The sequence below is a fragment of the Tribolium madens genome, unplaced genomic scaffold, assembly GCF_015345945.1.
Source record: "Tribolium madens isolate multiple individuals breed KSU strain unplaced genomic scaffold, Tmad_KSU_1.1 Scaffold_20;HRSCAF=117;Tcas5.2_LG4, whole genome shotgun sequence".
Taxonomy (NCBI): domain Eukaryota; kingdom Metazoa; phylum Arthropoda; class Insecta; order Coleoptera; family Tenebrionidae; genus Tribolium; species Tribolium madens.
Genome location: NW_025400985.1, coordinates 3,431,889 through 3,458,100, shown reverse-complemented (window position 1 = coordinate 3,458,100; position 26,212 = coordinate 3,431,889). Strand labels below are relative to the sequence as shown.

General features: G+C 33.8%; 6 protein-coding genes across 10 annotated transcripts in view; 2 read left to right on the top strand and 4 right to left on the bottom strand.

Moving 5' to 3' along the window:
• Positions 1-3,255, bottom strand: part of LOC123006037 — a 13,896-nt gene extending 10,641 nt beyond the window's left edge. For 2 of the 3 annotated variants that reach the window (XM_044400191.1, XM_044400193.1), the window contains exons 1-7: positions 2,957-3,255; positions 2,668-2,784; positions 2,438-2,611; positions 2,016-2,384; positions 1,160-1,963; positions 936-1,109; positions 785-890 (exon numbers count right to left, since the gene is read on the bottom strand). In XM_044400191.1, coding sequence (XP_044256126.1) covers positions 785-890; positions 936-1,109; positions 1,160-1,963; positions 2,016-2,384; positions 2,438-2,611; positions 2,668-2,703 — 1,663 coding nt within the window. In that variant the 5' untranslated portion in view covers positions 2,704-2,784; positions 2,957-3,255. The remainder of the gene's footprint in view (positions 1-784; positions 891-935; positions 1,110-1,159; positions 1,964-2,015; positions 2,385-2,437; positions 2,612-2,667; positions 2,785-2,956) is intronic. The other variant, XM_044400192.1, reaches the window with a different exon arrangement.
• Positions 3,256-3,725: 470 nt separating this feature from the next.
• Positions 3,726-10,774, bottom strand: LOC123004753 (T-complex protein 11-like protein 1). Of its 2 annotated transcripts, none has more exons than XM_044398167.1 (9): positions 10,595-10,774; positions 8,506-8,669; positions 8,186-8,459; positions 7,949-8,092; positions 7,778-7,897; positions 4,741-5,034; positions 4,501-4,685; positions 4,288-4,454; positions 3,726-4,238 (listed from the first exon to the last, which is right to left on the bottom strand). In XM_044398167.1, exons 2-9 carry the CDS (start codon positions 8,640-8,642, stop codon positions 4,033-4,035), a joined length of 1,527 nt encoding a protein of 508 aa, XP_044254102.1. In that variant the 5' UTR covers positions 8,643-8,669; positions 10,595-10,774; the 3' UTR covers positions 3,726-4,032. The 2 variants fall into 2 exon arrangements, with proteins under 2 accessions (XP_044254102.1, XP_044254101.1); XM_044398166.1 differs by lacking the exon at positions 10,595-10,774 and adding an exon at positions 8,804-8,947.
• On the top strand, positions 8,855-14,342 carry LOC123004751. The gene is made up of 6 exons (XM_044398162.1): positions 8,855-10,885; positions 10,933-11,205; positions 11,249-11,388; positions 11,437-11,767; positions 13,934-14,146; positions 14,196-14,342. The coding sequence occupies exons 1-6, from the start codon at positions 8,873-8,875 to the stop codon at positions 14,283-14,285; spliced, it is 3,060 nt and encodes a 1,019-aa protein (XP_044254097.1). The 5' UTR covers positions 8,855-8,872; the 3' UTR covers positions 14,286-14,342.
• On the bottom strand, positions 14,294-17,005 carry LOC123004752 (apoptosis-inducing factor 1, mitochondrial). 2 transcript variants are annotated; one of them, XM_044398163.1, is made up of 6 exons: positions 16,571-17,005; positions 16,323-16,522; positions 16,098-16,274; positions 15,850-16,053; positions 15,674-15,804; positions 14,294-15,626 (listed from the first exon to the last, which is right to left on the bottom strand). In XM_044398163.1, exons 1-6 carry the CDS (start codon positions 16,656-16,658, stop codon positions 14,396-14,398), a joined length of 2,031 nt encoding a protein of 676 aa, XP_044254098.1. In that variant the 5' UTR covers positions 16,659-17,005; the 3' UTR covers positions 14,294-14,395. The 2 variants fall into 2 exon arrangements, with proteins under 2 accessions (XP_044254098.1, XP_044254099.1); XM_044398164.1 differs by having other exon boundaries at positions 16,452-16,522; positions 16,571-17,004.
• Positions 17,006-20,988: 3,983 nt separating this feature from the next.
• On the top strand, positions 20,989-22,444 carry LOC123004754 (lipase 1-like). The gene is made up of 5 exons (XM_044398168.1): positions 20,989-21,123; positions 21,171-21,890; positions 21,941-22,025; positions 22,077-22,219; positions 22,276-22,444. The coding sequence occupies exons 1-5, from the start codon at positions 21,028-21,030 to the stop codon at positions 22,423-22,425; spliced, it is 1,194 nt and encodes a 397-aa protein (XP_044254103.1). The 5' UTR covers positions 20,989-21,027; the 3' UTR covers positions 22,426-22,444.
• A 2,256-nt stretch (positions 22,445-24,700) lies between these two features.
• On the bottom strand, positions 24,701-26,146 carry LOC123005529 (lipase 3-like). The gene is made up of 5 exons (XM_044399322.1): positions 26,009-26,146; positions 25,242-25,961; positions 25,107-25,191; positions 24,907-25,049; positions 24,701-24,850 (listed from the first exon to the last, which is right to left on the bottom strand). The coding sequence occupies exons 1-5, from the start codon at positions 26,102-26,104 to the stop codon at positions 24,701-24,703; spliced, it is 1,194 nt and encodes a 397-aa protein (XP_044255257.1). The 5' UTR covers positions 26,105-26,146.
• Positions 26,147-26,212: the final 66 nt, after the last annotated feature.

Here is a 26,212-nt window from a genome sequence, read left to right as displayed (position 1 = left end):
AATCAGTTTATATTAGATTTGTCAAACTATTTTGTGAAAATTATAATTTTATTTTTTTTTCAATTTTCCGTCAATGTTTGTTAAATAATTTTTCATTAAAAAAATATACAGGGTGCGCCAGAACTCGCGCCCCAGAGAAAAATGTCATATAAGGTAAGATACCAGCAACATGGAAAAAATGTTAAAAAAAATTATCTATAAAAATTTCGAAGTTATGAGGGTTTAAAGTTTGCTTTTTGACTTTATTTATTTCTGTTGGAAAAATAATTTTACAAGTTTTTTTGCTATAGGCTATTAAAAGAGGAAACAAGGAAGCTGTAGCCTAAATTGTAACTCTGTTCAATGTTATTTGTGGCTTTTATTTTTGTACCTTTACTAAATAATTGTAAAAAAACATATACAAGATCATCAGTATCATTAAATAGACATAAAAAAATGTAAAATGTCAAAAAAAAATTATGGCAAAGTTTTTTGACAGAATTTTTTAAACATTTTTTTCATGTTCCTGGTATCTTACCTTACTTGAAAATTTTCTCTGGGGAGCGAGTTCTGGCGCACCCTGTATATATTTTCATTTAAATTGACGTCAATGCAAAAAAATTGCAACATAATTAATTCAGAATTAGTTTAATTCTGAATTAAATTTTAAATTCGCTTGAAACTAAGTCTAGTTTGCGATCCTGCAAGGGTCTGGCTTATTGAGACGTCATTTTCACTTTGTTCGACTGTATCAAGTCGAAAACCGCATCCAGTCCGAAACAAGAAAATGTGAAGCGATACCAACCTGCTGCATGAATTTGTTGATCTATATTCATGAGTTTTGTCGCGAGCTCTTCATTGGAAACTTGTGATGTTGATTTAATTTGTGTAGTCCCTTGCAGGTGACTCTGCTACACAAGTATTAAAATAAAATCAAGTCAATGGATGAGATTTACCAAAATCGGAACAGTTGAGGTATTTTGAATACTTTGATTTTGTTGCACTAAACTAATTCTAGAACCGACAGTTCCATTGACAAGTGGAGACGTGACGCACGACTGATTCTGCAACGTTTGACTCAACTGAGTCAGATGTTGTTGTGCTAAATTCGTTTGAGCAGCGTTCTGAGCCTGTTAGAAAAAAATTGTTAAAAAAAAGAATCGATTCAAGTTTAAGTCACCTGTGCCTGTGCTTGCGCCATAGCCACCCTCTCCTTGTACCCCGGACTCAACCCGTACCATATCCTAACCGACTTCCTCCCACTTTCAGTGAAAATCTCCGTAAATTGGTGAATATATCGGTTTGCATTCGCCCGAGATCCTAACGAAAATCTACAAGCTACTCCATTCCGTTCATTTTTCTTGTGGTCCCTATCTAAATAAAGCTCTCCTAAATATTCGGAATTCGACGGCCTTTGAAGGATGGACAACTTGATATGATACACCCTTTGTTTGCCTTTTTCTTTCGACGGCATATTCGTCTCCAAAACGTACTCTTCGATGAGTTGAGGTAAACAGTCGCTGGTTTCTTTGGGACGTTGGTAAGTCTTGAACTCGTTAATGAACACGCCTTGTGAAGGAGGACCGATTGGCGGAGGATCGAGATTTGGAACAGGAATTGGTTTCATCTCGTTTTGAGGCTTTTTGTTCGATTTACTGACTGAATTTCCAGTCTTTGATTTCGTCTTCGCTCGCGTCAAGAAATCGTACAATTCGAGGCCGGGCCGTTGGGTGAACTGATCCAGTTTTCGTTTGCGATTCACAGTGACTTGAGAGAATTTACGAGCCTCGTGTCGAAATCTGTGAGTGTTCCACATTTGACGGTTGTGATTTATACGCGACTGAGTTGAACTAATGGAATTGTCCGGGTCGAGGCATAAGCTCGGTTTGTTTGCTAGTAATATTTGGCTTTCTAACTGCTGTCTCTCCTCATTTCCCAAGTCTACCTTGTCGTCCACTAGGTTATTTATGTCAGCAAGAAGACTCTATTGAATTTTACAAATATATGAATAGAAAAACAACTTGGTTCTTGTTTACCTTGAGTGTAGGCCTGAGTAGAACATGGTGAATATCACATGTGGTTTCAGGATACGACTGTCGGTAATCCCTGACTTCTGCTATAACACAACCGTTATAAAAAAGAAAACTGTAATGGGTTTCTATCAGATCAGTGAGGTAAGGGGGAAGTTCTTCATTATTTATGTATCTAAGAAGTTCGTCCTCGTCATAAGGCCACTGTTTAGTTTCAATCATGTTGGCAGTATCATCCATAATTTGGTTAGTTCTTGAAGTGGTTCTAAAAGCCAGGGAGTAACCTTTATTTCCAGGATACAAGTTTAGAATCAACGTGTTCAGTCTTTCTCTCGCTACAAGTTTTTCTAAAATGTGTGAATTTCTTCTTAAACCCTAAAAATGACCAATAAAGGGAAATATTATAGGTTATTAAGAAAGAAACATACTGGTTTATTCCCACTATTGTTGTCTTTAGCACATTCTTCCCTGTGTAATTCAAGGATTTTTGTGAATATACAGAAAGTTTGTGGTGTGGTGCAATGGTCTAATACTTCTGATGTTTCCTGGTGGTGAAGCAGAGGCAAGGAGGAGCGACTAGTCTTAATTTTCTTTATTGTATGCTGGATGAAAAATGACATTAAATGTGCCCTGAGTGGAAGAAACATTGGCTACTTACTTCACCCTCCTCACATGCTCCCTCCAGGCTTTGCATCTTTGTGAAAACTCAATATAAACATTCAGCTTGCCACATTTTCGTTTCACACAGTTGATGGAACATTTGAGAATGAACAATCTGAAAATAAACATAACCAACTATTTATATAACTGAATAAAAGTGGTATTAAAATCTTGTTTGAAATGAATCTGACAAGTAGTTGAAACATGACATTTTGTAAAAGTTTCAACCCTAAACGGATATTTTTATAGGTCATCTGTCTGGAATACGTGGAATCGAGCAAAATTACCTCTTCTTTATTATGGGAGACATGTAAAACCATGCTTTTCACATGTTGGAAACTTGATTCGGGTGAGCACACTCATATCTTACGGTTTCAATAAGGCCGCAAGGGTAACCTAACCCCTATTGTCACTCAAAAAAATTGAAATGTACACAAGTCACACTAAAAAAATATTATGTTATGGACTGAAATAAAGCGCACGGAACGGAAAAACGACTCTTTCGAGATATTTTTACAAGAGATTTCGGTATTTTCACAAAATTATAGAAAAACCCAGTTTACAAACATACTGGGTGCCCATTACGGACCTCTATCGGTAGACTTTTACTAACCAATTAAATTGCGCCAAATTTTGGCGCACTTTTTCAAAATTGCAACATCAATGGGGTGATTTGAGCACCACCAGATTGAACAAATCAAACTTTCGACAGTTCTACACAAAATCGAATGTTATTAGAACCAGAAATTTTTGACCAACTGCATTTTTGCACATTCGACATTTTTTCATAAATAATATAAAAATCTTTCAATTTTTTTTGTATTTAAAAAGTCAATGACTATCGTGTCTTTGCTTATGACTTAAAGGCGTAGTAAATGTTCAAATGTTGTAATGCCAACAATGAACTACACCCTAGACATTCAGTCTAGTAAAATTAAGTTTTTAAAGTTGGTGCCATTACAGTTTGACTGGATGGATAAATTGAAAAAAAAACTTGCAAAAATTAATATTTTCGTCATTGGTAAAAGGTAGGTACTTATAGCAGGAAATCAAAGATTTTATTTGATCATTTATTGAAAGCCAACTTAGTTTTCATTTTTTTAATAACTAGAGATACATGTGTTTTTGCGTAAAATATACTAAAAAACTACTTTGGAATAGAATATTTTCTCCGTCGCTTGTTAAACAAATCTAGTTACTGTTTCATACATACAAAGGTCAGTATCACAACAAATAGTGAAGTGTTAATAAATTGCGCCACTTTGTGGCTGAGTTGACTACAATTTTATCACAACAGTTTCCACTCAGATTAAGTATTAAATTATTCTAGCCAATAAAATGAAATAGAGAATGCGAAATCAGTTTAATTAGCTGGTTTAGGTAATGCCGCCGCTACAATATTGTAATAGTAAATGCAGAAAACTGTATTATTGTGTGAGACGATTCGCAGAAATTGTCCTGCAATAGCTGCTAGCTCCCTCTGAAGAGAACTCAATCCTGAAGGCACTTTTTGCGGTGCTGCAGTTGAAGACTCGATAATATCCATGAAGAATTCTTTAATCCGTTGACCTACAACCCAAATTATTACCCTAAATAATCACATATTAAATCCACTTACGAACTAGAGATCGTATCTTGTGCTCCTCATTACTGATTTGTTCAATTTGCTGTCGCAAAGCCGCCTCATTCACATCATTCATCACGTTAATATTATATTTCTTTTGTGCTTCTTTGACATCACAGATCACCTGTTCGGCCACATTCGGCAAGACTTGTTTCAGATCCCTACAAAACCCCATTACAAAACGTAACGCACTCACACACAGATTACTTGTCATTTTTAATAGATTGGAGTAGAATCGAAATGTGGTCTTTGAGGGAAGCTTTGAACTCTGCGATTGATTGCAAGTCCGGACCTGCATTGCTTAATGTCACCAATAAAATGGTCCCGATTGCTGTCAATCGATTCGTTTTCACTTGCAAGTCCCTCAAGCGCGCCTCATCGATCATAAAAGTCTGAGAAAGAATAGACTGATCAAACAAAAATTCAAATGACCAATCACTGAATTACCTCCGGGTACGGCTCGTTCTCTTCCCAATCCATCAAATCGATAAAGGCGTCCCAAGATGCCTTTTTCATCACGGTTTTGATGAACGAATCGTACGCAGCCGGGTTGGCAGGGGGCTGTTCCGTGGTGTCCACGTGCTTGAGCATCCATTTCTTGGTGCGCTCGAGACCGTCGCTTTGAACAGCCAGGAAATCGGCGAATTTTTTTCGCTCCAATTCCACGCTGTGTGCGATTATGTCCGGACGAACCACTTGTATAGTGAAATTCGCCATATCCAACTTCATCAGATCTAAAGTCTACATTTTCAATTAGTCTTTTATTTGTGAAAATTTCACAAGAATTTTGTTTAGTCTTAAAAACGGATTCTTAACAAAGAAATTGGGAAAACCGAAAACTCCAGAAACCGAGAAGTTGAGCTCTTAGAGATTCGAAGAACGATACAGGGTGCGCATGTAAGGTAAGATACCAGGAACATGGAAAAAATGTTAAAAAAATTCTATCTATAAAAATTGCGAAGTTATGAGAGTTTAAATTTCGCACTTTGACTCCACTTATCTTTGTTGTAAAAAATTTTTCCAAGTTTTTTTGCTACAGGCTATTACAAGAGGAAACAAGGAAGCTGTTTCCTAAATTGTAATTCTGTTTTTCTTTTTTTTTTCTGTTCATGACTTTTATTGGCAAAATTTTTGTACCTTTATTAGTTAATTATAAAAAAAAACATATAAGATCATCAGTTTAAATTAAATAGACATAAAAATGTCATATGTCAAAAAATAACTGTCAAAATTTTTTGACAGATTGAATATTTTAAACATTTTTTCCATGTTCCTGGTATTTTATGTTACTTGAAATTTTTCTCTGGGGGCGAGTTCTGACACAGCCTGTATACAAGGTGCGCCAAAACTCGCGCCCCAGAGGAAAATGCCACATAAAGTAAGATACCACGAACATGGAAAAAAAATGATCTATAAAAATTTCGAAGTTATAAGAGTTTAAATTTTGAATTTTAAATTTTGAGAAGATTTCCCTTGCAATTCAACGTGGAAATGCTGCTAGCATTCGGGGCACCTTCTCAGAGTCCGCCTTATTAGCCAAAATTTTTGTTTTGTAATTTTTACTTATATATTTGTATTTAGGCTTTCGATTTTACATAACAATATATTAAAGAAATTTAAAATTTTGCACTTTGACTTTATTTATTTCTGTTCAAAAAATAATTTTCCAAGTTTTTTTGCTATAGGCTATTAAAAGAGGAAACAAGGAAGCTGTAGCCTAAATTGTAACTCTGTTCAATGTTATTTGTGGCTTTTATTTTTGTACCTTTACTAAATAATTGTAAAAAAAACATATACAAGATCATCAGTATCATTAAATAGACATAAAAAAATGTAAAATGTCAAAAAAAAATTATGGCAAAATTTTTTGACAGAATTTTTTAAACATTTTTTTCATGTTCCTGGTATCTTATCTTACTTGAAATTTTTCTCTGGGGCACGAGTTCTGGCGCACCCTGTTAACATTACTGATTTTTTTTAAATCTCTGTGAATCCCTAGAAATTTGTAAAAATCGTCGACCGTCCCAAAAATATGATTTTTAGATGTAAAAACACGATACGACCGAATAAAATGTTCTATATCGAGTAGTTTTCAAAATATCGAGTTTTTTAAAAAAGGTAGTACCTCCGCTGCCGGCAAAGAATTTTTTAGGTTTTGTCGCTAATTTCACTTTTTTGGTTTATTTGGTCAAAATATGTAGATAATAACTCACATATTGAACTACAGTCGTTTCAATTCCTTTATGAAAAACCTACAAAAATGTAGTTAAAGTCACCTGTCAGCTTGTATGATGTTGGTAGTTGACAGAATACGTCAACCGTCAACAACAACGGGTAACCAACCTTAAGCATTCAAAATTACTTCTGAAAACTCTAGTAGGTGGTATACCGCGTTTCAAAATTATTGCCATCTCGGTAGGTCAAGAAAATTCAGATTTATTATTTTAATTTTCAATTTTATCGTTTTTTTTCCCGATTCAATTCTCAACCTTCTATTTTTGTACTTTATGTTATTTTTTCAGACAGAATTCAACAGAAATGTCATTTTTATGACGTATCGCGATCTAAAAAATGTTCACATTAGTAACTTTTTTGGAACTAAAATTAAAGTCTGGTTTAGAGTCTCAACGTCTGCCGAGATGTCAATCATTTTGAAACGTTCTATAATTTCACTAATTTCTTGTTGATAAATCTGTATATATATATTTTTTCTCGTCTATCGAATGAAGTTGCTTTCATCTTTGTATTAAAAGCCGAGATAGTTAATAACATTTATTAATTGTTTATAAATTATTAGTTAAAGTACATTTGAGTGCAAAAAAACGCAAATTGTCAAAAACAAAAGAATCAGAGATTTACATAGTGTGAAAAAGGTTGTTCCCAAATAGCTTAGAAAACTATCTAAAGAAATGTCGTATTTGTCATGGTCAGTATTAAAAACGAAATTAAAAAACACGGAAAAACTTGATAGAAGTTTGGAAGCTGCCTGATAATTATGAAACTGTGAATTGTGACAAAGATAACCTCAAAAAAACGGGCATTTATTAACAGGCCAAATTGCATTATAAAAAAATCAATTTGTGTTTTTTTTGTACTCACGTGGAATTGTTATTAATGTCACGGAAATTAGGTGTGTATGCAAAATATCAGCTTATTTGGAAAAGAGGAGTTGTTTCTTTGACTTGCAAAAAACAGGCAAACAAGTTAAGTAAAAGGTTTTAAAAATGTCTGGCCAAAAACCTGTCTCCTTGCTATATTTTAATGATATGTAGTTGAAAAATCAAAAGCTGATAACTAATCGCCGGCAGCCATCCCGCTATTTTTTTTTTGGTACCGTTGCCGGCAGCAGAGGTACTGCCTTATAAAAACCTTAAAAGTTCCGACCTATTAAAATGCTTTACGAGTAATTTTCAAGTTATCGAGCTGTTTGAGACAGAGGTACAGAAATAAGATATTTACTTATTTAAACAACTGATAATTTTACCTCTAATATCCCTTTGAAAGTCTCGATGACATCCGTAGTCTGCGTCAACTCTTTAATTTTTTCATCCCTGACTGGTGCGCATAATTTCGACATCACAGAAATTACGTATTGAGCGTAATGCTACAAGAGTAAAATAAGAAAAATGTTTTGACGTAATGCTTTGCCATTCACCCCAAAATCCAGAGCCCCATTTTCCGCCTGTTGCTTAATCAATTCGCTATCTAAAATCTCGGATATTTGTTGTTTGATCTTAGTGTGTTGCGGAAGTAGGACTGCAAATAACCCTTTCTTGATATCCTCCAAGAGGACCAGCGCCTGCCATAAACACATCAGGTGATTCAACTCTCAAGATCAGACCAAGGTTGAGTGTAGGTTGGGTGAGTCAGGAAAGACAAACAAAGCAATTACCTGTGTGTAACTCGGCGGATCTTCGTTGAGTTCATTCCGGAGTAAGTCCCAAAAGGCCTTTCGCATGGTATCATTTACCATTTTATGCAGTGTGTTGGGTTCAGGCTCCACTTTTTGCAATTTGAAGTCGTCGTCGACGACGATTTGGTGCACTAGCGCCATGTCTTTCATCCCGTTTGCCGCTTGCATTATTTCTTCCAAAGACACGAATTTAGGGGGCGATGCTGATGTCAGGCCTGAGGAGACCATGAATTGGGCAGAGGTTGTCCTTTGCCTGAATTTTGATTATAACGGGGCATGGACATTGAGTGGGTTTTTACCGTTTTCCTGAGCCGGACTGGGCCCCATCGTCGCTTGTTACTGAACATTCACTTTGCGTGCGGATTCGAGGCCCCGTTCCAGTGTCTTTAGGGTCAGAAGCCCCCGACTTTTTATCATCGGTATTCTCGCTGCTCATTACAAGTTTTTAATGAGAGACACGTTGCTAAAAAGGGGTCGTACTATTAAAAGATTTGAATTGAGCAATACGGAAGTCGCAACTTGGCATTGGGAAAAAACTCAATCATCCGAATCGAGTTAAACTTATACACACGCGACTCACATCAAATAAACACTTACCTAATTTTTCTGAAAAAGACACGAAAATTTCGAAAATTCTCCAAAAAACGTCAAAAACACAGCTGTTCAATGTTTACCAACAACTATAGACAAAATACTGACAAGTGTAGGGATTTCAACTTTCCTAATATGGCATCGCTTGTGGTCACCTTGACAACGAGTTTTGACATGTCAACAAACAGACGTCAAAAAATGGACAATTTATTACACAGATTAATTACAGAGAAAGTTAATAACACAATTGACGTTCCACTCTCCAAATTAATTAATGAAAGTGAATCACCCGATGTAGCGGAAATCATTAAAAAACTAGATTTACAATCAATTGAAGACGATATTTTGAAGAGTGCAAAAAGACACCGCAATGTCGAGTCTTGGAGAGTTGACCTCACCCAAAACGATTATTGTACGATAATTGAAGGCCTCAACAGTAATTCAACCTTAAAGAAACTAAATGTGCTCGACACACTCCTAAATGTCGATATAGACACCAAACAAATTTTCTGGGAAGAGTTATCGCAAAGTTTACGGAAATGTTTTGTAAGCGCTAATTACAACATTTTTTTACGCACTCTTAAAATCCATCACCGTCTTTCAAACACCTCATGCGACAGCTACTTGAATCTTCTCAGAGGCACTTTCTTGCTTTTAAACAGTCGTTATTTTATCGATTTCAATAAAATAAGGATTTTACAAAGTCTAAAAGTTGTTTTGGACTCACAAAAAGCCGTTATGAAATTTTTATTGCATGCTAATCACAGTGTTATTGATGAAATTACTCTTGCTTTTATCGGTGTTCTCACCTACAAAACAGTTTTTGATTGGTTTGGAGTTTTAGACCCGGAATCAAATTGGATCCGCGTTTTTTGTTACGGTGCTGATATTCGCAATATTTTTTTCAATAATTTAAAGGAGAAGAAATCCAATTTTATCAAAAATGTTACGACGACATTTTTGCAAAAGATTAACAGTAACGAGGAAGAATGGGAAATTCACTATGGACACTTTTTACTTTATTTTTGGCGATACAATAACAATACAAAGTTCTTTCCAGAAGAAGGTTTTATCGATGGGGGCTTTAAGGCAATAATTTCCAAATTAAGTCAAGGAAAAAGAACTGAATTGACTCAACTCTTTATTGATTTATTTACATACAACCCTCTAATTCTTACCCCCAAGTTATTAGATGTCTTGGTTGCGCCTTTAAGTGACACAAATCGAAACAATGTCCGAAATGTAGTAGAAACGAATAAATTTATTTTTACAATAATTAATAATATAGCAAAATCGGGGAATTACCGGGTTTTATTCGGAGTTTCCGGTACACTACGTAAAGCTAGACAGCGACAAGTAATCCGAAATGTCACAAATCTTGCTCAAAAAATCACCGATTTAACCGTTTTATTTCTCAAAATGTATGTAAACACAAATGAATTAAATCAGGATTTGGGTACCATTGAAATTTTATTGCACTCTTGTCTTTGTATTTACGAAAGTCACCCCTTGGCTCTTCTTCACGGAAATCCGGCTAAACTTCTTCAAAATATGAATGAATTTTATCAAATAAATCACACGACTCAAATCAGGGGAACTTTTCTTGCCTTGTTTAATTTTTTTTGCACAAATTTCCGACGAACAATGAAGATTTTTGCTTGGGATAATAAGATTTTCACGGATTTATTTAGTTGTGCCCCAGTTGAGAATTTGAAAACGGTTATAAACCGTCTCGGGAGTGACAAATTAGGTTTTGAATTTTTAAAAACACACGAAAGGCAAATTATTGATCCTTACCTTGAAGAAATTTGGATTTCTGACGAAACTGTTAACTCAAACTCCACCAACAAATTCGTGTTGTTTCTTTTCCTTGTTAAATTAACCACAAGAAGCGTCGTCGCGTTGTTCGCCGACAATGACAGTGACTCTGAAAGTGAGGATAAGAGTATTACCCTGTCTGAACTAATACAGAAAAGTTTAAACGAGTCCATTGAGCCACATGAGGAGTATTTGGGATTGTTAACAATGAAAGTATTAATTACAAATTTAGATCTGTTGCTCTACTTACAAACTAATTATCAAATACAAGTGAGTGTGAAATTTTCAAACTACTTTCACTTTTTGCGAGTTTTCAGAAAAAATTGGAGGAAATTGCAAGATGTAGTAACATTATCGATGCAGAGAGTTGCTTGAGGAATAATATTTTAGTTTCGATGACACACGTAGGGTTCGTAAACAAGACAGTTAACGAAGAAACCGAATTTGGTGTACCAGTTTTCGAAATTCCAGAGCAGGAAAAAAGCGGGGAAAATGAATTTAGGGCATTTTTGGAGCAGGAAACAAACGGGAATTTTAGCTGGTTGTCGCAGGCGAGGAGGTCCTTCAAGAATTCGTTGAATATTTTTGATGTAAGCACACAACAAAAAATCCTTAAGTAACGTAATTTTTCAGCCATCCCTCTTGGCCATTTTATTAGAAAAAATTCCCAAAACTTACGTTTACAGAAAAGTCGAATTACAATGGCCCCCTTCGGACTCTGTCTACTACCAGTTACACCCCGAGGACTTTTATGGTGTCTCTTTAATAATCGAGTAAAATTTGAGCACAGCTCTGATTTTTTTCACTACAAATTATTCCAGTTACGGACTAAAAACTGGACTACTAAAGCCACTCCAAGAGAAGGAACACCCCGAAAAGTTAATTTTTCTTATAAAACAATCGCGAGCTTTTATTGGGCACCAACCGGAAAATTTCACGAATTTTGATTGGTTCGTTGGAATAATTTTTCTAATGTGTTCCGGGAATTTGGACCAGTGCAAATCCATTTTAATTCATTTTACAAACACGCAAGTGACGTCACTGATTTGGACCACTTTTGGCAAAGAGTTTGATGAGATGTTACAAGAGGGTTTCCATCAACATTTTGCAGTTGTTTTAGAAGAGAACTGTTCTTGTTACCAAGCTTTGAAGGTACGATTAAGTAGAATTGATCACCAATCAATAAGGCTGGGATTATATACACGAAAATTTCGTAAAATATGCCGATATACAGGGTCGCTAAAAAGTATGGATACAGCTAAATATTTTCAGAACTGTTTAACAGAGCATGTCGAAATTTAGGAAACAGAAGTGTTCAAATTCTATCATCTGAGATCTTTTTTAATTCTCTACCATCATTTATTTTCAAAATACAAGGCTAACTTGATTTTTTTTAATGGCACGTAGGGTCTAATTTAATTATTTTTAAAAGAGCATTTTTTCTGAATTCTGTGATGTAACATATGCCCCACTTTTATTTTTATTAAAACGTAAAAAAAATAAAAATTTAAAAATGTAATTCTGGAAAAGTAAAACTAAGTTAGCTTTGAAAATGCTATTATTAGCGATCTGCCAAAAAAAAAATTAAACTTGTGTGCAATAATTAGTTTAACAATGGTACATTTAAGTGAAACTGAGCTTATAGAAATTCTCAAGTCAATGGGAATCATTTTGAACATCGTTTGTAGCATAAAAATTATGTATTTCGTGTTTAAGCTTTTTTAAATTAAAATGTCTTTTTTCAGTTAAAATAAATGTTATTTTAATGATTATTATTAACTTTTATTTATTTTTTTTTGGTCAAAGTTCAGGCGGCAAAGAGCTAACGATAGATAAAGAGAACATTTCCAAGGCTAACAAAATTTTACATTTTTAAAAATTTTATTAGTTCGATATTTTTTTTAAGTTTCGATTAAAATAAGGTATGGATGTGTTACATACAGAACTCAGAAAAAAATGTTCTCCTTAAAAATATTAAATATGACCCTTCTTGCCATTAAAAAAAAATCAAGTTAGCTTTGTATCCCCAGAGCAAATAGAGATAGAAATTTGATAAACATATGAGGCGAGGGAATTTAAATACTTTTGAGCATATACCAAATTTCAATAAGTTTTGATGAATAGTTTTTATAATTTTTAACTGTATTCATACTTTTTAGTGACCCTGTATATGCAGGTATTTTCACAAAATATGCTCCAATATATGCTAAATATGCATCGATATGAAAAACTTTTAACAATAAAAAATCAAAGCTGTGATAAATTTTTATCCTTGAGTACACAAAACTTTGTATTTTCGGCATCTTGAACTACACACGATGAACAAAAGAACATAAATAAATTGGTTTTGCCTAAGACAAGCCATTTTAATAACCTTAAGCCTTTTTAAGAAATCTGTACTTTTCAGATCACATCACTTTAAACAATTTTGCTAAAATTAATTTGCAGGCAACTACTTATCCGCATAGTTCGTTTTATACCAGGTGAATAGAAAGTATGAAACCAAACGTTTTTTGCAAAACTAATTGATGAATTATTAACTACTATAAAAATGAGATGTTTTATCAAGAATAAAATTTTTCGAAATTTTTATTTGTTTTTGAGTACTTACTACAAATATTTTTTTTAATGGCAACCTACCAAAAAAAAAATATTTTTCTCATGAAGGTCATGATCTAAGAGATTACAACTATCTACTTAATATTAAATTAATTTTTTTTTGTATACAGGATGTTCCGTTTTTATTGTTACAAATTTAAGCAGGTAATAGGATATTCAATTTTAAGGTAAAAGTTTCCCATATTCTATCACCTTTTTAAATTTGTAACAATAAAAACTGAACAGCCTGTAAAAATTGCAATTTTGACAATAAAAATGGAATAACTCAAAAACAAAACAAAATTTTATTCTCAAAATAAGATATTTTTTTAATTACATTAATTTATATTAATTATTATTTTTTGGAAACAAATGATTTCGATACTTTATATTCACCCTGTATAAAAGGAATTTAAAAAGGAACCACTCAGCAGGATACTAATTTTTTGAGTCCGGCTTACGAATTACCGATTGATTCTCTTTAAAATATTTTGTTGTTCTTAAACTGTCCAACTTTTAACTTGAACTGAAATTTTTAATCGGAAATTTGTAATTTGAAGAAAATATGCACAAATATGCAATATCTCCTAAAATAAGCACGAAGTTGCCAAAATATGCATTTTTTATTTCACTTATTTAAATCAAAAAACATGAGATATGCATAGAAATCTTACAATATGCATTTTGCATATAATCCGAGCCTTACTAACCAAAGATCAGATTTTAGGAATTGGTCCTGAAATCCTGGTCCAGTCGTGGCTCAATCAGTGCTTCTTCAATTTCCTTCGTTTTGGAGAAATTTGCAATTTCCTAGCATTCTCTGTTTTGTACCCCGTTGAGTGTCTTTTGTACTACTTTGTTGCTATCTTCCGACATTTGAATGACCGGATTTGTACAATCACACATTCACCTCAACTGCGAGAGATATTCGACGTAAATGATAATCTTGTAAGTAATTATTAAGTCAATTATCGATTTTTAGATGTGCGACATGAGCGAGTTTTGTTTAAGCGACCATATGCCCCTAATCGAGAAACTTACTAAACGTTACCGCAATATGCACAAGTTATAATACAGCAATTTTGACAAAAATGTGTATTTTTATCCTTTCTATATACATTTGAACAAACTCAAATCGGTCTAAATTTCTTATCAAATTAAAATTAATCGACTGCCGGAATGTTAATCTTCGTGAATGTTAAACAGCTTCGCCACTTCATTCAAATCGTCGTATTTTCTCTCATCTTTTAGTACCTGCCTGGCAATCGACATTCGATTAAACACATTCCATAGAACAATCCCTACAACCACATCATCCCTTAGATAAAAAATAATCCCTTTGCCGTAATCCTCCTTCTTGTCCTTTTTATCTTCTTTGTGATCAGTCTCGTCCCCAGTCTTCTGCTCCTGTGCTTCCATTTTCGATCTGATCCCTTCACCGGTCTCAGTAACCACAGCTTTGGGAGTATCCTTATCAGAAGCTTTCGCAAAAACCCCCACTGTGGGTAAAGACGAATCAACTATTCCTATGGCTTCATACCCAACATCTGGCCCTAAATCAGACCAAAACATGCTTTGATGCACATAGGGCTTAGTGCCCCCTGTCATATTCTCCCCAGCCAAACGTCCGGTGACCACCGCATGATCATGATGTTCCACTCGTCGGCGGCCCAACTTAACATCATAAAAACAAGCGCAATCCCCAGCGATGTACAAGTTAGACCGGGCCATCAGTTCAGTATTGACAAGGAAGCCCCCAAGTTCCGGATCAACTTCCAGACCCGACTTTTGGGCCAGATCCGTATTCGGTTCCACACCAACGGCCAAAATGGCATTATCAACTCTTATCATTTTACCATCGCTTAAGATTAGAACCAGTTTGCCTTCTTCGTGCTTCACTCCGATGACCTCAGTGTTGTTCACGACGTTGACGCCTTCAGCGCGGACTTTATTAGTGGTCCAAGAACTCAAGTATTCAGGCAGGATTTTCCCCATGTTGCCGTGTTCGCGGAAAAGTTGATAAACAGTTTTCTTTTTTCTTTTGCCTTTGCGAGCCAAAGCACACGCTAATTCACTCCCGAGGAATCCTCCCCCGACTATCGCGATGGATTTTGACTCTTCGAAAGCGTCGTAGACTTCTTCAAAGTCGTAGATGTTGCGGAAAAGTTTGACTTTTTCGTCGATTTGGGGGTCGGCGCATGCGGCTTCGAACACGTTGAGCATTTTGGGAGTGGCCCCAGTGGCGATTAGGCACTTGTTGTATTCAATGGCGTAGCCGTCTTCGAGATAGGCGATTCGGTTTATGACATCAAGGCGAGTCACTTTGTAGCCTCTAGCGACGGCTACGCCCCCATTTTCGTTCTTTAATAAATCTTGACACTTAATATAAAAGTCTTCAGGCTCGTAATAAAGGCTAGAAAAATTTATTAAGTTTATGAATTGTGTCACGTTGAAATTTACTTTCGTTCGGATCCATTCCATTGCTTAAAGATGAGCTTTTTAACAGATTCTTCGTCCTCATTGAACCACATTTCTTTTGATAAAGGGGGTCGCATGTAGGGGTGAAATGATTCATTAGTAACAACTAAAACCTGGATTCTAGTTAGTACAACATTTAGTTGAGTCAAAAAAATTACTTTTGCTGTTGGATCAGCTGATTTGATTGCACGAAAGGCCGCAAATGACGCAGTACCACCCCCGATCAACAAATAAGGGACTTGATTTGGGATATCTTTTGATGTTGGAGGGTCTTTAACAGGTGCTCTTTTTGCTTTCTTTTTCTTTACCGCCACAAGTTTTTTCGGTTTAGTTTTATCTTCAAAGTATCCAACGTAGTACAACTAAAACTTATTGTGAAAATAAAGTTAATTAAAAATCTACGTACAGCTCCGAGTGTTGCTGCTGCTATTAAAAGCCCAACTAGAACGGCATTTTTGTAATTATCCCACTTGCTGCCCTCATCGTGTGGACATTCTGGGGGCGGTTCCTGTTTAGCTTGTGGACATTCACTTTCTAGTGTGGGTTTGACTGGGCAATCTTCCTGATTAATGTGAGGCAATTTCTGCAAAATTTTCATTTAGTGTGCTTTATGTAAATATTCGGGGGATACCGATGGTGGAGGAGGAGGGGGCGGCGTGCAAGGATGGATATCAACAGGTTTACATTCTCTTAGGACCAATTTAGGACGCTGTTTTTGGGTTTTTTTCTCTTCACATGCTTTGTCTTTACCATCTTGTACCTTTTTGCCACCATCGTCGCTACTTTTTGAATAGAACCGTGCCGGATGGATGAACTGGACCCGTTGAAGGCCTGGAAATAACAAAAATTTCGGACCCACCTGGATGCTTCTTAGCTTACCTATACATCTTGAAGCCTCAACTGGAGATCTCTGGAGGATTTTGATTGTAACGTTTTTTAGTTTTAGAAGATGGTTGATCCGGAACATTTTTTCGTAAATGCGCCAAGGATGGAAGTCGGGAGAATTTAATTGAAATTGAAAAGCATTGCTAAGTTGAATGATTGATGACAAAAGTAATAAAAATGACACTATTATGTGAATTTCTTCAGTCTTGATAAGCAATACTGTAACTATGAGGCTTTGGGTGGTTTTGTAACAATAATTAGTGAATTAGAATCAACACTAATACTTTTTGTCGAATTTTCAAGCTCACGTTTTTCATCGGGGAAAACATAACCTCAAAGTTTGAACAATAGTTTAGGAAAAGGTAAGTAAAATATTTTAAGTCAGTTACATAGCTTTTGATAAACTAATAACAACAAGAAAATGCTAAAGTTGTGATACATATTGTTTTATTTGCTAAAATGAAACTAATTTTGAGTGTATAAGTGGTTGCCTATATAACTTCACTGAGATAATCAAAATTATCATCCGTGGAAACAAATTAAATGCACAGAGTATATTTTGATCAGTAATAGTATATTAAATAACGAGCACGGAAAGTGATAAATAACGCACAAGCGGGAAAGTTGCGTACGAGGCGTTAGTCGAGTGCAGGCAATACCGCGAGTGCGTTAAACACTTTCCTGCAAGTTTTGTACACTATTTTTCCTACGACCATAAATAATTTTTTTTTTCATAACGATTTATTTTTTATAATGGATACAAAAATACGTTGAATAACGATTTATTTTTTATAATAGATACAAAAAAAATACGTTAAATGAAAAAATACAAAACATTCGAGTGTGAATTGTGCGTTAGATTTTTAACACACAGTGCGAAAACAAATCGCACAGGTTTTCGACCTCGTACGATATTGCCAATTTTCGCGAATATGTAATTGTGCGTTATGATCTAGTTCCGTATATGGTCGTAGGAAAAAATAATAAATGCACAGTAAAGACAATGAATGGAATTTCCAGTAAAACTAATCCATTTAATCCCACTTAAATTTTCAAACAAAATGTTTCCTAGTTCATAAACGAAATAGTACTATCAGGAGCACAGCAATGCAAAGAGGGGCGTTTCCAGCCTTTGTTAAAATCATTCTTGCGCAGGGGCCCTTGCTAATACATATACCACTCTACAATTATAATAAATATTCAATAAGTTCCAATAATAAATAATATTTTTGCGCAGAAGCCATACATTGCGATCTAACCAAGACTGAATTCCTTAAATTTTATGTTATTTTACTAATTTTGATTAAAGTTACTGAAGGTTTGGATTTTTTTTACTGTGCGTGCTTTACTTAGGATTATACTAATCATTTTTTATTTATTACTGTGCAAAAATTAATTAATTACCGTTAGTGGAGGTTACTTGCAAACCTATGGTTACTTATTACTTGCAACAAAATGCACGAGTTTTAAAAAAAGGGTCCTGAAATTTTGGTTTTTAAGTAATTGTTCTGCAACCGTAACATGCCTATCTATCATCTATTTCGCGTGTAATCCGTCAGGTGGCACTGACGCAAACGTTAGGTTTGCTACTCGGATTTCCAACACTAAATTATTGTCTTAAGGATGTTTTCCAGATAAATGGGATAAGGAAAGTCGTGTGATGTTCACACCAGATTTTTTTAGAAAATATTGGAAGCCTAAAGCTTTCGCAAATATATTTTTTTTCTAATGTAAATAATCTGTTTACATAATTGATCACGCTCAGAAAAAAGAAAAGTCAAACTACTAAAAAAGTAAAACTATTAGTAGGAGTAAACATATACATTTGATGTTGATCAGTAGTACCTACGAATTTTTTTTTTTTAAATAAGGACTCAATATACTTTTTTGAGAATTTATATTTCATTTTCCTACTTTTTTTTTGAAACCGTGCTATTGACTATTGTTGTGAAGAATTTATTGTTATTTTCTACATTCATCAATAAAAACATTATTTTTGCTAAAAACTGCTGTCTTATTTCATATAGTATTAGTACACTACATTTTTTTATTTTATTTTATGGTGTTGCAAGTTACTTGTAGCAATCGTCTTTCATGAAAATACCTGTAAAATTAATACATTTTGAAGTTACCCCCAACTTCCGGTAACTTGCAACAACCATATTTTTTTCAAAAACAAAAAAACTACTTATTAGGACAAGATTCTTTTACCGAGAAACGAAAGTCTAGATCAAGACAGAACTTTTGTTCTCAAAAGTTTTATTTTACATAACATTATTTTTTCAAAAATTACATTTAAATGTCAAAACTGTTGCAAGTAACCCCCGCTGACGGTACTGTTCATTTATCATTTTACACTGATCAAAATTGAATTATTTACTGATGATTTCACCTATTATTAATAAAGAAAAAATCATCCCCCCAGCAAACTTTCGAAATTGTTCAAGAAGCGGTATTTCATATATTTTGTATTTGTTTAACAATTTCTCCAACTCGTTGATATAATTTGAAAGTACTACTAAAAGTGATGGTCCATATACGAGGCAAGCCATACATCATATCCAATATCGGCTAAAATATAACTAAGACTGTTGTTGGGTCCCATATTGACGGATTACGGCGACGATGAGGTGAGACCATGCATGAGAAAAACTGGGGGTCTTTTAGTCGAATTATCGTTGTTTTTACCATGTGGTATTCTTTGGAATGTGAAGATGTAACCATCTTCGGTTGTTATGTGGTGGTTTCCATACACATTTATAGCATCTAGAATGTAATTTTATCGACCTATTTTTACTTTTTCTTTTTTCTTTTTATTACACTTTGAACTTTTCAGGTACCTATATCGTAGATTTTTACACATTTGAGCTAAGATATAACATACTAAGTTTTATTTATTTGTTAATATTGGTAATTTTAGCACTTATCATCAGGTGTTTGAAAATGATTCAACAAAATATTTTAAATATTTTATTTAATAACAATAGTAACTATCAACATCTCTGACAAAACTGAAAAATACCAGATTTTTTTTGGAGTGCAGCACTCAATTTAGAAGTTTTACGTCACACCGTTAAATTATGAATTTTACTGAATTAATGCCAAAATTTGTTAAAAATTGATGGTAATACGGAATAAAACTTACTTTAAATCTTGTCCATTAAGGAGAATTAAAAAAAAAATTAAATTTGTAGATTCAGACAGTGAAACGATGAATTTGATCCATATTAATTCGATGAATATTAAGTGATAATTAAAAAGGTTGAATATACCGAAGTCACATCTCTAATTTTAATTTTTTTAAGTAAAGTTGTCGTCGGGACATTAACTTAATATTTAATATAATTTACAAAAAACTTTATGCTGATGATGGCAGTTGATTGTCGAAACATATTGCGACGACAATAAAGTATAACAAAATTAAAAATTGGAGATGTGACTTCGTTATTTTCAACCCTTTCAATTATCACTTAATATTCTTCCAAACAATATTGCATAAAATTCATCGTTTAACTTCTACTTACTGTCTGAATCCACAAATTAATATTTTTTCTTAAATTTGCTACAAAAAATTATTTCATTAAGTCAGTGAAATTCCTAATTTAACGAAGGAAAACTTCTGAATTTCTTAAGAAAGCTGTATACTTTACAATGCACTCTAAAATGCTCTCCAAAGGTATTTTTCAGTTTTGTCATAGAAATTAAGAGTTTCAAAACAAGTTTTACAAACACTCTCATTGTGTATTTTTATACTATTTTTGCAACACTAATACCTTATATTGTTTCTACATTGCATTTAAGCTTACCTCTTATGTTGCCGTTAAAATACTCTTCATCTATAAAGTACGTTGTCAACAGCAACCTATTTTATGAGTCTATAAAATACGCTGATGGAAATTTTTTGTTAATTTTGACATACTTCTTTATAATGATTTCTGAATTTAGTAATGTTTCTGATTCAATATTAGTGTTGCAAAAAATCTTGAAGACAACACGAGTTTTATGGTTTAACAGGCTGAGATTTTTAAACCGTCTACATATAAAACTTAAATTGCATTAGTTTTGGTGAAATACATTGAATTGCAACAATTTCGCACTTAAAAACAACAGTCTATGATAGCCAGTGATGATCAAAGTATTGCACAAAATGTCGCCAAAATGCACATTATGACACCAAAATAGAAAATATTTTGTTGAATCATTTACAAACACATGATAAATAAATTAATTGGTATAATGACCATGACAAAAAAGAAACTTAGTAGGAGTATGTTATCTCTTACTTCAAATCTGTAAAAATCTGAGATATATCTGAGATATATTTCAAAAGTTCAAAGTGTGCAGTGTGATCAAACAATAATAAATAAACGCAAAACAAGTCGATAAAATTCCATTGTAGATTCTATAAATGTGTTTAGTGTTTCTACTGCCTCATTAGTAGATAAACCACAATGGCCGTTCAAACCAAACTGGCAACCATTTTGTTCCTCACGAGTATTTTCTATGGACATGAGGTGTCCACTGACTCGGACGTAGGACTGAATACAGTAAGTGTTTTTCCTAACTAAAGTCTCATTTTAACCATTTACGAAAGGTTGAAATGATAGAAAAGCATGGCTATGTGTGTGAAAACCATGACATAACAACGGAAGATGGTTACATCCTAACATTCCAAAGAATACCACATGGTAAAAACAACGATAATTCGACTAAAAGACCTGCAGTTTTACTTATGCATGGTCTCATCTCATCGTCGGCGGATTACGTCAATATGGGGCCGAACATCAGTCTTGGTTATATTTTAGCCGATATTGGATATGATGTTTGGCTCGGAAACGCTAGAGGAAACGCCTGGTCTCGCAACCACACAACTTTAGATATAGAAACAGATGCTGAGAAGTTTTTCGATTTCAGTTGGCATGAAATTGGGTACTACGACCTAGCAGCTGCTATTGATTACATTTTGGGTGTCAACGGAGATGATAGTTTGTATTATATAGGACACTCTCAAGGTACTACTTCCTTCATGGTCTTGGCCTCCACTAGGCCAGAATATAACAGCAAAATAAAAGTTGCCTCACTTATGGGTCCTGCCTCGTTTATGGACCATCAACGTACTACACTTTTAGTAGTACTTTCAAAGTATGTCAATGAGTTGGAAAAAATGATAAAGAAATATAAAATATATGAAATACCGTTTCTTGAACAAATTCGGAAATTTGCTTCGGACTTTTGTTCAAATGCCGATAATATTGAGATATGTGAGGATGTTATAGGCTTAATAGGCGGAGAAGATAAACCGCAATTTGACTTTGTATGTGATAAAATAGTAATTAGTTTGATTTTTTAACTGTTATTTTCAAGGAAAAATTTCCTGTAATTCTAACAAATGCACCATCAAACGCAGCCTTGAAACAGTTTCTTCACTATGCCCAACTTATCCAAAACGGTAAAATTATTTGTAGACTCAAAATACATTTAATAAAAAATATTTACTTAGGTGGATTTTCTCAGTACGACTTTGGTAAAGATAAGAACAATGAAATATATGGAACCGACACACCCCCAGCTTATGACCTATCAAAAATTTCAGCACCTGTGGCTGTTTATTATGGCAAAAATGACCAACTGGTGCCCTATTTGGTAATTCACCACAAATATGTGCTTATTGACAACACTTTAATTTAAAAATATTTCAGGATGCACAGACTGTAATTAAAAAACTTGGAAATGTTGCTAATGATTATTTAGTACCATACGACCTTTTTGATCATTTGGACTTTCTTTTTGCGAAAGATGTAGTAAATATGCTCTATTTAGAGCTACTTAAAGTAATGCAGAACTATTGAATAAAATTTTGTGCTTTAATTGTTTTTTTCTTTAAATATCCTACATAATAATATTCGTAGATTACATGCAAGGTAAAAAATATGGCATTACCTCGGGGGCGCAGCCTCGAGATTGGATAGAACCACAGCTTCCTTGATTAATGAAGGAAGTTTCCCTTCTTTGACATTAAAAGTGGTTTTAAAGAATGCAACGTTACTAAAAAAATTAGACTAAATACGGAATTCCAAGTATTGTTAAGAGTTATTGTTATTATTTTTGTTTGTTTTAAGCAAGAGATAATGTTTTCAATGGGTGCCCGGCACCCATTACAAAATTTCAATGGGTGCATCCGCCCATGTAGTCGGCGTGGTGGTAACTTTTAATAACATTCGGCAAAGTTTTTAATAAGGTCAAACAGTTAATATTAAGACATAGTGGTATTTGAGAATATATTTTGGGTTGCGTCTGAAAATTGATAGAAAAATAATGTTGAATGCGATTTTTAAATACTAGTATTTTGCCAGTTACTTTGATAATAAAATAAACAGGTATCTAAGAAATAAAAAAATTAATTCGTTTTAATTAGAAACAACAAAAAGTATTAAGTAATAAAGAAAATCAAATATGTTTTGTCCATGAAAGCCCTTTTTGCATTGGAGTAATTATTCATTTTTACTCAACTCTAAATGAATTGTATTTCAGGTATTGATAAATTTGAAAATTGTATTTTGATGAAAAATATACTTTTCCAGAAGATCTAAGGTTACATTGAACCAGTAAAATATTTTAACTCTAATACTAATAGCAAATACCGATAAAGAAATAATAATTCCACTACAACAATAATAATGTAAATTTATGATGGTGGCAGTAAACCCATTGTGAGACGATTGATTTCTGTACAAAAGAACCTCCAATATAACCTTAGACAATTTAGAAATGTATACCATTTTTATTCTTATTTATGGGATCATTTGTCGCAAAATAATTTTATCTTTTGATAGGTACTTTACTTCTAGGTTGTATTGGCGAATAGAAATCAGGAAAAATAGACAATACCATGTTAAATTCCTATGTTCGCGGTTAAGATTGGACACCCGGTACCAATAGCGTCCTGAGCAGGGTTCCGTGGGTTCCACGGAACATGGACCTGCGCCTGAAAGTGGCCCCACGGACCCTTTCCGTTGTCCAATTACAAATTACAAAAACTATTTTTTTTATATTAGCTGTTAAAATTAGGTTCTGATGACTAAAAAAGTGTTATGTCTGCTTGAGCTCTCCATTTAATGAGAACAAAATTTGGAGCCTTTTATTTAAACAAATTGACTTATGAGTATTTGACTTTCCTCAAACGTAACGTTAAATTTTGGATATTCGTTAATTTTTTTAATTCTGAATCCATCAAAAGAAAGGTCGATCATTTCTCTTTTAAATTCCAAAATACGATTTCATAATAGTTAAAAATTGCAGAGTTAGATAGATTTTTGAAGAGGAAGGTTCAAATTTAAAATTTTTCTAAAAGTCTAAAAACCTCAAAAATAGCTGTATTTTGATGTATGGAAGATTGATGATACCTCTCATAGAATAACTGGGAATTCAAAAACTTAGCTTTCTATTTAAATTAACCCACTTCCTATTTAACTGGAAATACAAATTTTTAGACAAACATCATTATCAGAACTTCCAATGTAGGGTCTTTTTTATTACTGTCTTTTTATATTATTTTACAAGTTATTATTATAAAAATAATTATTTATTTTAACACTGCCATGGTGGGTGGATACTTGACCCCTTTTTAAAATTACACTTTTTCGACCCTGAATTATCTAAGAGATTTGTCTCGCCAAAGTTAAATATATTGGTGGACACTTTTGAGTCTTTCAAGTAATCGTTGATTATTTTGGCTGACACAGCAGTCTTATTTTTCTTTACGTTTTAGCAAGTACGTAAAGTTATTTAATTTTTGTGTCGTTTTAAACATCTTAGCGTCCAGTCTTTTGGTAGTTAATGATTTTTAAACTCTGTAACTTTTTTCCCAGCTTTTAACAGATAGGAAGTAGTTAACTAATTTTTGAATGTCAATATCCTGAAGAAGACAAAACGTGAGTCTTACTTACAATACTATATTCATTATCATCAGTTAGTGACTTTGGTTATTGTTATGTTATTGTTTACATATATTATATTATTATTTATTATCTCGAAGATGCGCCTTCGGGGTATTGATACATTTTCCACCTCGCATTATTACGTACGATATTTCAAAAAAAAAACAATCAAAGTAGAAGATTTTATTCAATAGTTCTGCATTACTTTAATTAGCTCTACATAGACCAACTTTACTACATCTTTGGCAGTAAGGAAGTCCACATGATTAAAAAGGTCGTTTGGTACTAAATAATCATTAACAACATTTCCAAGTTTCTTAACTACAGTTTGTGCATCCTGAAATATTTTTAAGTTAAAGTGTTTTCAATAAGCACATATTTGTAGTGAATTACCAAATAGGGCACCAGCTGGTCATTTTTGCCATAATAAACAGCCACAGGTGCTGAAATTTTTGATAGGTCATAAGCTGGGGGTGTGTCGGTTCCATATATTTCGTTGTTCTTATCTTTACCAAAGTCGTACTGAGAAAATCCACCTTAGTAAATATTTTCTATTAAATTAATTTTAAGTCTATAAATATTAATGGTTTTACCGTTTTTGATAAGTTGGCCATAGTGAGCAAACTGTTTCACGGCTGAGTTTGATGGTGCATTTGTTAGAAATACAGGAAATTTTTCCTTGAAAATAACGTTTGAAAAATCAAAATAATTACTATTTTATAACATACGAAGTCAAGCTGCGTTTTATCTTCTCCATCTATTAGGCCTATAACATCCTCACATGTATCAACATTATCGGGATTCGAACAAAAATCTAAAGCAAATTTCCGAAGTTGTTTAAGATACGGTATTTCATAAATTTTGTATTTCTTGAACATTTTCTCCAACTCGTTGATATACTTTGAAAGTACTACCAAAAGTGTACCACTTTGATGGTCCATATACGAGGCAGGTCCCATAAGTGAAGCAACTTTTATTTTGCTGTTATATTCTGGCCTAGTGGACGCCAAGGCCATGAAGGAAGTAGTACCTTGAGAGAATCCTATATAATACAAACTATCATCCCCGTTGAGATCCAAGATGTAATCAATAGCAGCTGCTAAATCGTAGTACCCAATTTCATGCCAACTGAAATCGAAAAACTTCTCAGCATCTGCTTCTACATCTAGAGTTGTGTGTTTGCGCGACCAGGCGTTGCCTCTAGCGTTTCCAAGCCAAACATCATATCCAATATCGGCTAAAATAAAACCAAGACTGTTGTTGGGTCCCATATTGACGGATTCCGCCGACGATGAGGTGAGACCATGCATGAGAAAAACTGCGGGTCTTTTAGTCGAATTATCGTTGTTTTTACCATATGGTATTCTTTGGAATGTGAGGATGTAACCATCTTCGGTTGTTATGTCGTGGTTTTCACACACATAGCCATGCTTTTCTATTATTTCAACCTTTCATAAATGGTTAAAATGGGATTTTAGTTAGGAAAAACACTTACTGTATTCAGTCCCACGTCTGAGTCAGTGGACAACCCATGTCCGTAGAAAATACTCGTGAGGAGGAAGATGGTTGTCAGTTTTTTTTGAACAGTCATTGTGGTTTACCTACTAACGAGGCAGTAGAAACTGTAAATAAATTTGTTACATCTACAATGGAATCTTATCGACGTACTTTTTTCTTTTATGTGTTATGATTTTTCGAT

Excerpts from the sequence above, each read along its gene's own strand:
- LOC123004751 (XM_044398162.1), top strand. The coding sequence starts at position 8,873 with ATGTTTACCAACAACTATAGACAAAATACTGACAAGTGTAGGGATTTC. Across the intron at positions 11,206-11,248 it reads ATTCGTTGAATATTTTTGAT|CCATCCCTCTTGGCCATTTT; the intron begins GTAAGCACACAA and ends GTAATTTTTCAG. Across the intron at positions 11,389-11,436 it reads GGTGTCTCTTTAATAATCGA|TTACGGACTAAAAACTGGAC; the intron begins GTAAAATTTGAG and ends AAATTATTCCAG.
- LOC123004753 (XM_044398167.1), bottom strand. The coding sequence starts at position 8,642 with ATGAGCAGCGAGAATACCGATGATAAAAAGTCGGGGGCTTCTGACCCT. Across the intron at positions 8,093-8,185 it reads ATCCGCCGAGTTACACACAG|GCGCTGGTCCTCTTGGAGGA; the intron begins GTAATTGCTTTG and ends TGTTTATGGCAG. Across the intron at positions 7,898-7,948 it reads ATGGGGCTCTGGATTTTGGG|CATTACGCTCAATACGTAAT; the intron begins GTGAATGGCAAA and ends TTACTCTTGTAG.
- LOC123004752 (XM_044398163.1), bottom strand. The coding sequence starts at position 16,658 with ATGTTCCGGATCAACCATCTTCTAAAACTAAAAAACGTTACAATCAAA. Across the intron at positions 16,523-16,570 it reads TGAGGCTTCAAGATGTATAG|GCCTTCAACGGGTCCAGTTC; the intron begins GTAAGCTAAGAA and ends TGTTATTTCCAG. Across the intron at positions 16,275-16,322 it reads CCCCTCCTCCTCCACCATCG|AAATTGCCTCACATTAATCA; the intron begins GTATCCCCCGAA and ends AAAATTTTGCAG.
- LOC123004754 (XM_044398168.1), top strand. The coding sequence starts at position 21,028 with ATGGCCGTTCAAACCAAACTGGCAACCATTTTGTTCCTCACGAGTATT. Across the intron at positions 21,124-21,170 it reads CGGACGTAGGACTGAATACA|GTTGAAATGATAGAAAAGCA; the intron begins GTAAGTGTTTTT and ends CATTTACGAAAG. Across the intron at positions 21,891-21,940 it reads ATAAACCGCAATTTGACTTT|GAAAAATTTCCTGTAATTCT; the intron begins GTATGTGATAAA and ends GTTATTTTCAAG.
- LOC123005529 (XM_044399322.1), bottom strand. The coding sequence starts at position 26,104 with ATGACTGTTCAAAAAAAACTGACAACCATCTTCCTCCTCACGAGTATT. Across the intron at positions 25,192-25,241 it reads ATAAAACGCAGCTTGACTTC|GAAAAATTTCCTGTATTTCT; the intron begins GTATGTTATAAA and ends GTTATTTTCAAG. Across the intron at positions 25,050-25,106 it reads TGGCCAACTTATCAAAAACG|GTGGATTTTCTCAGTACGAC; the intron begins GTAAAACCATTA and ends ATATTTACTAAG.